The sequence below is a fragment of the Rhamphochromis sp. 'chilingali' genome, assembly GCF_963969265.1.
Source record: "Rhamphochromis sp. 'chilingali' genome assembly, chromosome: 10".
Classification (NCBI taxonomy): Eukaryota; Metazoa; Chordata; class Actinopteri; order Cichliformes; family Cichlidae; genus Rhamphochromis; species Rhamphochromis sp. 'chilingali'.
Genome location: NC_137937.1, coordinates 20,982,817 through 20,995,299, shown reverse-complemented (window position 1 = coordinate 20,995,299; position 12,483 = coordinate 20,982,817). Strand labels below are relative to the sequence as shown.

General features: G+C 41.2%; 1 protein-coding gene across 2 annotated transcripts in view; it reads right to left on the bottom strand.

Moving 5' to 3' along the window:
• Positions 1-1,012: 1,012 nt before the first annotated feature.
• ap1b1 (adaptor related protein complex 1 subunit beta 1) overlaps positions 1,013-12,483 on the bottom strand; it is a 30,110-nt gene continuing 18,639 nt past the window's right edge. For both annotated transcript variants that reach the window (XM_080892939.1, XM_080892938.1), the window contains exon 22: positions 1,013-2,499. In XM_080892939.1, coding sequence (XP_080749065.1) covers positions 2,425-2,499 — 75 coding nt within the window. In that variant the 3' untranslated portion in view covers positions 1,013-2,424. The remainder of the gene's footprint in view (positions 2,500-12,483) is intronic.

Genomic DNA, 12,483 nt, shown 5'->3' with positions numbered 1-12,483 from the left:
TAACATTGAAAAAAATAAATAAAGACCTGCTGCTTTAATTGCACTTCTTTATCTCTTAAGAGAGCTCAGAAATTAAACATGTATTTAAACTTTTTTTTTTTTACAATCAAACTAAGGTGAACAGTTTAGAGCAAATAGCTTCACTGAAACTGAGTCCACGACATTAAAATGAGTGTGACACTCCTGGACTGACCATAAATAGTGGAAGTGATCTGGATACATTTAAAAGAAAAAAGAAGAAGAAAAGAACTGAGTTTAAAAGAAGGGATTTCTCCTCCCAACACTTCAGAAAATCTATTTAAGAGATAAAATACTGTGATTACTTCCCTGCTAGTAACACAAATTACATTTGTGATTTGGTAGTTAATGACTGTGCTCTCATAGAGAGGAGACGTTTACTAAAAGACAGTAAAGTAACAGGATCAATATTATGGATCATTCATTACAGCAGCAGAAGAAAGTCTGACACTGTTCACAGCTTCACTTTGCTCTGGTTAGTGATTTCTGTTGACCTTATGATTCACGCAATCAGAGATCCGAGCTGAGAAGTGCTTGTGACCACAATTGGATCATGCAGAGGAAATCTTGGTTAAGCTTTCCAAAGCAGGTTGGACTTTCAGGAAAAGGAGGGTGCACTCTGACGGATAAACCTCAGATTTCACTGCTGGAATGAGGCTGAGCACAACTGAGTCTGTTGACTTCTGTGTGCAAAGCTGCGGACACCGTTCGGTCAACAACACCAGAGCAGAGCTGTGGCGCCCAGAGAGAAAAGCGCTGAATGCCGCAAAGGTCATCAACGATTATGGCGTGTGTGTGAAAACGGTGCACATCGATTTCCAGGCCCCCCCCGGGGGGGGGGCGCAAATAAAACTGAGATAATGTTTCACATCCTTTAACACTGGGACTTCAGCATCAACAGGAAAGGGAAAAAAAATTCTGCATTTTTAAAACGGAATCTGTGACAATATACAACTACTTAAAAAAACAAAAAAAACCAACCACACACACGTGAATTAATCAAGACTTTTAATGGTTCTTCAAATGATGTACACACAATGAAAAAACAAACATCTGATTAAACATTGATTTTTTTGTACAGCATGTCATAAGTATCAGCTGCATCACACACACAGACACACACTCAGAATACACAGCCTCCGTGCTGATCCTGTAGAGCCGGTACAGTCTGTAACAGCTCGCTAAAAGGAATCCAATTAATCAGCGGAGCCTGTAGCTCAAACAGAGACGCCGCATGTTGATCCAGCTTTGTTTTAGCGAACGCTGCCTGCTACCTACATGTGCGCTTGTGACTCAGAAGTGTTACAAACTATGGCATCAGCTGTTTTGCTTTATTTTCCACCTGAGCCTTCATGTCAGGTAAGGCGTGGACCTCGAGAGAGCTGCAGCGTGGATACACGGAGAGCAAAGTGGCAGAGAGCCCGGGGTGGCCGGCGCTGCTGACGCAGAGAGCGCCGACACTTATAAAACTCTCGCCACCTGAGCCTCTCTCCCAGTTTGCAGCATGTGCGCTAAACAAGACTACGAACAAAAATTTAACCATGGAATGACCGAGTAAGAGAGTAGTCCGAGGACAACTGCTGCTAGTTTATAAAATGTTGCGATGTTGATGAAAAATTAAACACGCAGTAACACACAGTTTCCATGCACACGGAAACACACATTCTGCTTTCGGGGACAGACGACGAGCCCCCTGATAACCAGACACTAAAAGAAAACTATAAAAGACAAAAACAATAGTGTAATGGGTTTTTTTTAGATGTAATTATGTGGCTCTATTAAGATCCAGAGAGAAGCTAAAATACAGTCAAAGCCTCTCCTGTCTGACATCTTAATTGAAATTAACCCCTAAATAAATATGGTGAAAGTGATGATTCACCTGCTGATCACAGGTGCTAAAAATAGACTCCAATATATATATATATGAGCGAGAGAGAGAGCGAGAGAAAAAAAGCAGGGCTTGAAAATGATAAAGGAGCCTCATGCAGAGAAACATTCACGGCCGTCTGCCCCCCACCCCTAAAAACGAATAAAGATTGTTTAAGGATGGCTCGGACAGGGGAGAACAGGGGATGTGGGATGATTTCCTGAAACCGAAGCATGTGGTGTGAACAAAGATGGGGACAGGATAAGGGCAGCCAAGAGAGTGAACCACATCTCTCTGCAGCATTGGAGGGGAAAAAAGGAAGAAAGCAAGCAAGAAAGGAAGGGCCGATAGACCCATTAACCATCCTGATGAAATGGTTGGGTAACATGAGGACCGCAGTGTCCCGACCGAACGCAGCGGGAAGCGGCTCCCGGCACTGCGTGAGGCTGTGATGTGGTTCGTGGGTCAGGCGAGAGAGAATGAGAGAGAGATGGTAGTCTGCAAGGGTTGCGGCTGGGTGGATGCACGGGCTTGTTTGTTCAGTTCTTCAGCACCGCCTCGTAGCTCTGGAACACCCACTGGGAAACCTCTGCAGCTCTGCACTTCAGAGAGACCTGAGGGAGACAAGTTAGGGTGAGCATGATTTGATTTATAAAGCAGTCTGTTGGCAGGCAGTGCTTTGACTGACGCATGAACAAAAAGCAGGTTTTTAAAGGCCTGCTGCGGGTTATATAAAGCACCTCAGAAAAGGCGATAACTTATTGTTTGATCTTAAATCTTTGCTGTTCAGCTGATATCTTCATCGGGCAACTTCACATAACATTTCTCCAGATTCCTGGATTTATGGTGAATAAATGACCTCATCTTTTATACTTATAGAAGATTAAATTCCTAATTTTCCACCTTATAAGGAAAAAGGCCTCAGATGACACCCACTCCTACCCCCACCCACATTCAGCCTTATAAAGCACAGACAGACGTACACACAGAAACATATACGCTCAGGAGAAAACAGAGAAGGCTTCTTCTCTCTTTGATGTCAGTCTCAGCTGGGAGGAGGTTTAGGATTAGATGGCGCTTCACAAAGTGCCCCCCCATCCTCCACCCCATCTTACTGCAATCACTCTGCAGATGTCACTTCCTCAGATCCAGAAATACACTATTTACAGGCAGCATAAGGCAGCTGCAGGACGGACACACACGCACACAAAGAAAAAAGTGTAATAATTGCAAAAGACAGTGATTCTGAATAATCTAAAAAGTGTTTTGCTAATTAATTGGTGCGCAGTGAAAACCAGCCGCGCTTTCTCCTAAGACGAGTGGAACCCTTAATAACCCCCACGTCTCTGCGAAAAGGCATAGTGAAGAGAATAACCTGCATTCTTCTTGCCCTGACGGCGCTCACAAATCATCAGAGTGCGAGCCTTTTGGCTTTAATCACTGTCATTTCTTAGAATCACATTTGTTCCGCTAGAGTGGAGCTGGAATAGTCTGAAGGTCACATGGCGAGCACGCCTACGATAAGCGCCGACCCCAGGTGACTCTAGTTTCCAGCGACAAATACAAAACGGCACTCGAAGATAAGTAATTAAATCCTGGAGTGTCGTGTCCAGATTAGTCCTGCATTTTAACATTTTGCTTTTAAATCTGTACCTGAATACGAGTAATGGATCTGTGTGCTTTATTCTAAAAGGACAGGATGACCCGAGCTTCTAACATTTTATCATTTCACCGTTGTTTTTTCTTCAGTGCACCAACACTACACAGCAAACACTTTGACACTTGGCACCATTATTATAATTAAAACGATCAGTAGGGCTGGGCCATATTATACCGTTCACGGTAATACCGGTATAATGTTAGGCTACGATAGGAAAATGAAATATCGCGATAGAATATGAGTAAAACGCGCATGCGCAGTGCCTTTGTTTTCATACGCACATGGCCGATTGTTGAGTGAAACAGATGAACCAGAATTGGTTTGTAAAAATGGTGCAACTTCCGTGATGTGGAACTGGTTTGGTGTTTGTCCGTCAGATACACGACAAAGCACATTTTTTTGCAGAACATGCAAGCGGCCGTCGGACTAAGATGCCCTTAAATCTGGGAGTAATCTGGGTCCTAAACTCCGTATGCTTCAGGTCAAACGAACACTGCAGCATCACTGAGAGTTTAAAAACTGTCTAAATTCTTTCATCTTTAATAAAACGATCAGCATTGCTGCTTTACCAGGTGTAACTATGAAGTTTAACTTCCAGGCATCCATGAAAACAAAATGTATTACATTTAACGGAGTTAGAAGCTAGCAGGAAGCTAGCGGAAGTTAGCTCGCTAGTTTCGCTAGTTACCTAAGCATGATATTGCATGTTCTGACTGAGAGATTTCTGAAAAAAATCAAACGTACAGCTCTGCTATCACTTCCAACATAAATGAAGACAGGAAACTAAACAGCAGTGACCTTTGTAGGGTTACTGAAGTTGGGCTAGCTGGTATATAATGATGTGCTACGTGATCGCTAGCGACACAGCTATGTTAGCATAACATAAACAGTGAAGCTGGAGGACGAACACTAACACTTTTCCACTTATAAAAGTTAACGTTAAGGTTCCTCATGGTTAGAGACAAATGCAATCGCATGGCAGGATGCTGTAAACGGACCAAACTTCAGTCAGGAGAACAACTGAGATAATCCATCCACAATACGAGGTTAGTCATTAATATACTGCAACAACATGGGAATAGAGCAGCTGCCAGAGAATTCAACATTAATGAATCAATGGTACAGAAGTGGAGGAAGCAAGAAGAATGAGTTTAATAAAGTTTGATTTATCTGACTGCTTTGTTTCGCTTAATGTGCCTTATAATCCCGTGCACCTTATGGTCCGAAAAATACGTACTGCACACTGCAGTTTAATGTTGCAAAGCACCTCTTTTTAACTTCAGTGGCTATTATACATGGTTATGCTCAGGATATGTCAGCCCATTTCTACTGGAAATGCCTTTGGGTTAAACTTTCAGCAAGGAATTTGCATTTGCACTGTTACATTTTTATAAAGCTTTAATGTACATAAAAACCAGCTTCTTGTTTAAGTGAAAATAAATGATAGGTTGTCTTTTTGCGCTAGTAATGTTGTGGAGTTGTATTTTGTCTCGCATCAATTATATCGTCAGTTATATCGTTATCGCAAATTTTCAAATATATATCGTGATAAATATTTTTGGCCATATCGCCCTGCTCTAACGATCAGTAATGAATTTGATGAGTGACTGATGGGAATTTCACACCAGGCCCCTTCTATGACTCTGAATATTAATATCAAAGGCAGGTGATGGAGTATGGAATGCTTGCTGCAGTCAGCTGAAGCAGTAACAGTGCACAGCTCCTTCAGTGCTGCACTGGTACACTCAAGGCTCTTTATTAATGCATGCTGCTGCTGGCAACATTTAGACGCTCCTATCAGGAAGATGTGAAGAAACGCAGAAGCTCCAGCCACTGTGAACAAGCCGCTGGTTAGAGAGCAACTGCGAGAAACTGCAGTGTTCGAGTCTGCAGCCAAGAGCCTGCTGCTAAAATGTTTGTTTTATCGGATGAGGAAATGGAAGAAAAATACATCTTTGTGTCTATTATTGATGGACTGAGTGAGAGGGGGAGATCGCTCTTCAAGACAGTCTCGGGCTTTACATAACACTGCATAAATACCAGCAGGATGTGCTTTTTTTGGAGTAATTAATGAGTCTGAAAATGATGCAGATCTGCTGTAAAACCTGCATAAAGGAGACTTGGAGCCACTACACTGTGATGAAGCACAGCAGCACTGCAATAAGGCAAAGCAAAGACAGACTGATACAGTATGATAAAAACCCTGTCTTCAAAAAGCATGTGGACTGTTGAACTATTTAAAATAACCGAGACTGTTTAAATGTTAGATGCATTGTTAGCAACAGTTGTTAAAAGAACAGTAACATTCAACAAAAGGTTGGAAACATTTGTCAGAGTTTCTGATCCATATTTACATGGCAGCGTCACACAGTTGCTGCAAATCCGTGACACAAATCTCCGATCCCACGACATCCCAAAGCTGCTCTACTGCACTGAGATCTGATGACTCTGGAGGCCGTTTGAAAATAACGCTCAGTTGGTACTCGACGTGTGCCGGGAAACTATCCTCCATATCAATGCACCGGCAGCAGCCTGAACTGTGGATCCACACTTTCATGTTGTTTCTACCAAATTCTGACTCCTACCATCTGAATGTTGCAGCAGAAATTGAGACTCAAACTAGGCAACATTTTTCCCCCATCAGTTATTGTGGAATTTTTCAGGAGCCTGTGCAAACCTGCTCAGTTTCCTGTTCTTAGCGAACAGGAGTGGCACCTGATGCGCTCTTCTGCTGCTATAATCCATAGTAGGTTCAGAGATGCTCTTCTGCATACCTTGGTTATAGCGAGTGGATATTTGAGTTACTGTTGCCCTCTAATCAGCTCCGAACAGTCTGGCAATTCTCCTTCGACATCAACAAGGTATTTCTGCCCAGAGAACTGTTGCTAACTGAATATTTTTCAGCCAAATCTCAGAGATGCTTCTGTGGGAAAATCCCAGCAGACCAGCAGTTTCTGAAATATTCAAACCAGCCTGTCTGGCACCAACAACCATACCACATTCAGATCATCTTTCTTCTTCATTCTGATGCTAAGTTTGAACCTCAGAAGGTCGTCTTCACCACATCTATATTTCTAAATGCGTCAAGTCGCTGTCATGTGATTGGCTAATTGATATTCGCATTAATGGATAATTGAACCGATGTACCTAATGAATTGGCCAGCGAGTGTAAGAAAACGATTTTTACATGGAACACTAATCAAACTGTGCCATATCCACTTCAATCAAAGGCAACGACATTAAAGTAAAACTGTTGTTGTGTTGCAATTAAGTTTGAAATTCGTATGAAATGCTCACGTCTAAATACTTTGATATGAAAGAGCTGAAAAACAAAACAACTGGGCTTTAAACTCCAAGTTGTTGTGCCGGGGTTTTGGTCAAAGGTTCAAAAAGCTCAGCAGAAGATTATTTCAAATTGATGTGTGGAAATTCTTACGTCTGCAAATGTCATCCATCCTCCATAGATGGATTTTTATCAAAAAGCTGTAAGAGGAGGACTGTGAGTGAGAACAGAAGGCAGACCCAGACAGAACAGCAGCAGATTGGATATTTGCATAAGTGTGAATAAAACGGAGGAGAAAAAAAGGTTCTCTTTAGATATCAACAACAATGATCAGATACAACATAGCACACAGGCCAGAATCAGCAGGTAAGGTTACAGCATGGTGGAAGCCATTCATGAGCTCAAAGAAAATAGGGGGAAAAAATGCACAGAAAGACAAACACTGTCTGAGGATTTTTGTTTTCCAAGATGTACCCATTTAATCTACATCAGTGTGCTGGTAGCAGGTTTGTGTGGGGAAAAGGCCGGAGATGAAAAATAAAAACCCAAACCAGACTGCACTGAGGGTTCAGGAGAGATGGGAATGTCTGAGGCCGTTTTTCTAACAGTGGAGTCGGTGAGCTGAGTATTTATTGACAAATTCACAGTCTGAAACAAGTAAAACAAAAACATTCAAAGCAAAAGCAGGCCAGCAGCCCGTGCCCCACTGACACTCTGATGTAGATGAACTGAACGCATGTGCAGATGTGCCCAGCAGTTCTTTGCATTGGAAAAATAAAATAATGAAACTGTAGCTCATCTTTGAAATGTACGTCTACTTAACAAAAACACAGGGTGATTAGTTTATGTAAAAATGTAGTTTGTTACTGTTTTGGTTTATGTGCTGAAAACGGTTTTATTTGTGTATGTTCGATGTGTTAGACTTGTACATAGTTAAACATGTATGGATCAAATAAAATTGAATTCTGGATATGGATTTGTAAGCAATGAAATTTGAAATAAGGGGGTAGGAAGAGGAAAAGTGTAAACTTCATCCTACTCCTTTTCGAGCACACACATTCTGTAGACATAAATATACACATGAAAACTTGATGATTTTTAAGTTTTTTTCCTCTTGTTATTTCAGTTATTTTTGCATGTTTGAAATAAAATTCTATCTAAATAATTTGATTTTAGATGCAATATTCATGTAAAATCTCCAAAATAATTCAGCAGTCTGTTGCATTGATTTATAATGCTACCCATAATGGTATCAAAGTGACATACACAAACCCTTCTATTAGAGATTCAATTCTGATTAGAGATTTTTAAGAAAACTCTTCATCCACGTTTATGTTGAGAAACTGCTCACGTGTTTCGTTTTCAGCAGACTTCTCTATTTACCAAAACCCCTCAGATTTACCAGCTAAAGTGGTGGGTAGAAGAAAAAATAAATAAATAAGTCAGCCCACAACACTGGTCACATTGTTGCCATGGGGACAGGACATGGCAGATAAGACCATGCGTGATGTCAAAAAGATGAGCAGCATCCCTATTCGCCACTGTAAATACGGTAAAGTGTACACGAGCCTAACTGAGAGAGTCAAATGAGAACGTCAGCTTGGTGTCGCATGAGAAACGCAGGTACAAACCTGTTTGGGATCTCAGTTCAGTTTTGAACTTGCACTGCCAACAAACACGGACCTAAATGCAGGAAGCGGACCAATGTACAACACTGAGAGCAGCCAAACGTATGACACGGGACTTGGCGATGGAAAAACAAACAAGATGCAGCATGCAAAGATGCTGGTCATCAAATAAAAGCCACCTCGCATTATCAAAAATGGCTATAATTAGGCCACCATTACTGGTAACAGTGAGTGGAAATCTGAGTGAACGGGTGAGGGGGCGAGACACACTGTGCCAGCGAAAATGAAGCATGAGCTCTCAGATTTGTCTGATTCCCAGGCTAATGAAATCTGGGAGCGACAGACAATTTCCTAAATCCACAGCTGCCATAATGGCAAGATGGCAAAATACACTCTGAAAACAATTTGACAACACACAATAGACTGTGATGTTGCTCATATAAAGAATTAACACCTTAATGTGCTACCCTCAGCTCAAATGCTACATTTACAATGCTGCCAATTTGCAGGTAGATTTTCTTTAGTGCTCATAATCATTCCTAGGCTTGTGTAGGACACTTCAGCACTTCTTAGCACTGTTCCACTATGTAAAAAACACTGTTCCACACACACGGCTTCCAGTATTTACTCACTTTTCCATTGTTAGTGAAGCGTAGAATAAAACCGAGCAGGAAGCAGCATGGGATGTGGAATTGGGACACAGCGTCATAGAAGAGCTGAAGCTAATCAACTTTTAAGATAGGAGGAAAATAGGGCAGCTATGTTCAACCCTTAAAAACTGCATGTGTAAGCAGCAGCAAAACTCAAGCATGTCACCATACGTGTCTACTAATGTCAGTGAATTAGAACAGTTTCATGTCTCATCTTCAGACGTGCAATAGAACCCAGAAAACAGTGTTACGGCTTTGCTTCTTCGGGTCTAAAAATAGCTGCCGACAAAAGGCTTTGGCAGCTTGGCTTTAATGTTCTGTGCCAAGAGAGCGCGGGGCCCGTGCAGCAGGCAGTCGCTCCGAGGGACGAACGTCAGGATACATACTGTGCGTGTGGTTTACTTTAAAGTCTGGTCCTATCGTTGCTGAATATACGTTTGTTAAAAGCACTTACAGTCACACCGAGAAACCATGTGGAGATCAGAGGGTACAAGGTAGAAAACAAACCCCTTCTGCTTTCCCCGTTTCAGTCACATTTTGTCCTGTATCACATCAGGATGTGATCTGACCAAAGAGGCTTAACCGTGGTGGGTGTAAAACCACCTCAAAATTCTGAGACTTTAACGCAACTAACAAATTGCCTAGTCTAGACAGAAGAAAACAAAAAGACAGTTAATGCCACCTTATACATAAAACATGACCTGAAAGCAGACTGAGTGATGAGCAGGGAGGAGAGTCACACCAAGGTCATCGTTCTAGGCGAGTTATACAGAATTTCTAAGCCAAAAAACAATCCATCAAGAGTGGCGACTGCAGCGTGCTGACAAAGCAAGACACATGCAACAACACAGCACACAAACAATTAACCCTACAACTGCACAACAACACATGTATGCGCACACAGATGAGTCACCACGGGTAAGTCATAGCCAGTGTTTTTCCACAGCCCTCCACGCACATCAGAGAAGTTTCCTTCCCTCAGACCGGTTCGTGTCGGTCAGACGTAGTTTTAAACGGTGTATTTTGCCCCAAACCAATCTTTTCCTGAACCCGCCCGAGCGGTTTTGTTGCCTAACCTAAATCAAACTACAAGTGAAAAAAAAAGCAAAAAAGCTGTCTGACAGGAAGCCCGAAGGCAAACTTCTCCCACTACCACACATCGCCATCCAATCCCTGTCCCTAGTGCACATCGACTGCTCAGTACTTCACATTAATCCCCGTCACATCTCTGCTTGGTCAGATCTGATATTAATGTCATTTGTCTCCATCTGTAATATGCAGTGCCCACTATTATTTAACTCCATCATACCGATTTAATTTTCTAACCGGGCTTTAATTTCTGCTAAAAGTGCAAATCGGAGGATTCACTCTTTACGGCGTTATTTATGACTGTGAGAATTCAGGATGTGGCTGATAGACAAGTCTGTCTGATTCATCAGTTATGAATATTTCAAAACATAACAAAATGGGAATTTTCAGTTATTATGGAGGGCATCAATTACAGCTGCCCAATAATGTTAATGTGAATAAATGTAATAATAGAGCTTGTTTAGAAAATGGGACATTTACAGCACCATCAAATTTCCAACAAAGCTTAGAATATCTGGGGAATAGGACTATTTTTTAGTCAAATTAGCTTGTATAATACTGCCTTACTGTGTATGAAACAAGCAGTTCTTTAAAATCTGTAAATGCTTCTTTTAAATGAACCAAAGTAAATTTGAAAAACATTATGTGACAACAAGTATGAATAAAAAAAAATAAATAAAAAAAAAGTAAAATAGGTCATTTAGCATACAATTTACATGTTTTTATTTTTTAATTGGTGCAACTCGAACTGTTTCTTTCTCTCACTCTGCGCCATTGTACTCATCTGAACTTCGCCAACTTAAAGCTACTGGACGCCGCCTAGAACGTCTCTCCAGGAAAACAGGACTTACTATTCACAAGGACATGTATCTCAGTCATATACAACACTATAAAGAAGCTATTCATCATGCTAAACCTGCTTACTACACCTCTGTTATTGAATCTGCTGAAGGAAACACTCGCACTTTGTTTTCTATATTGCATAATATTGTTAAACCCCCAGATACCTTTGCCATACATACATGCTCTGCCAACAAATTTATGGATTTTTTTCTTTTCTTTTTTTTTTTTTTTTTTTTTTTTTTTTTTTACACCAAGATTGAGAATCTTCATCAACAATTGCCCTCGTCCTGTGAAATGGTCAATTGTTCTATCTGCATTTTTTGTCCTTCTCAACTGTCATCCTCTCTATCCAATTTTGAACTTCCCACAATAACTCAGCTATCTTCCATAATTACTAACTTAAAGTTATCATCATGTAAACTTGATCCATTGCCAACAAATCTTGTTAAACTCTCATTCCCGTCTCTTGCCCCACTGATTGCTAATATCGTACACTCCTCTCTTATATCTGGTTCTGTTCCTTCTTCTCTTAAAACTGCAATAATAACTCCAATACTGAAAAAGAATGGTTCAGATCCCTCCAATCTAAATAATTTCAGGCCAATTTCAAATCTCCCTTTCCTAGAAAAAAATTCTTGAAAAGATAGTGGCTGCACAGGTTCATCATCATCTCATTGGAAATAACTGGTACGAACAGTTTCAGTCCGGCTTCCGTTCATGTCACAGTACAGAAACAGCCCTAGTAAAAATCACCAATGATCTTTTGCTTGCAGCTGATTCTGGACTTATATCCATCCTCATTCTCCTTGACCTTACAGCAGCTTTCGATACCATCTCCCACTGCATCCTCCTTCACAGATTAGCATCTATTGGCATCAATGGTACAGTACTCGCCTGGTTTACTTCTTATCCCTCTGGCCGCTCACAGTTTGTTCAATTACTCCCTCACAGATCAGTATCTACTCCAGTTAATTCCGGTGTACCCCAAGGCTCTGTCCTGGGTCCTTTACTTTTTATCATCCATCTCCTACCCCTAGGTAATATTTTTAGGAAGCATAACATCCAGTTTCACTGCTTGCAGATGACACCCAGCTCTACCTATCCTCCAAACCCACAGCTACTCTCCCACCCACATCCATTTCTGACTGTTTAAGTGAAATCAAGGTCTGGTTTTCTCACAACTTTGGCAATAAAACAGAATTCATTTTAATAGGCACCAGATCAAAACTGACTACAGTTCCAACCAGTCTTTCGTTATCCACTGATAACTCTGTTGTCACACCCTCCCCTCAGGTTAAGAGTCTTGGTGTCATTCTCGATAGCACTCTGTCCTTCACAGCACATATAAATAATATCACTCAGTCTTCCTACTTTCTTCTCCGTAATATTAACCGCCTTCGTCCCTCACTCACACCACACAGTACCGCCATATTTGTCAATGCTCT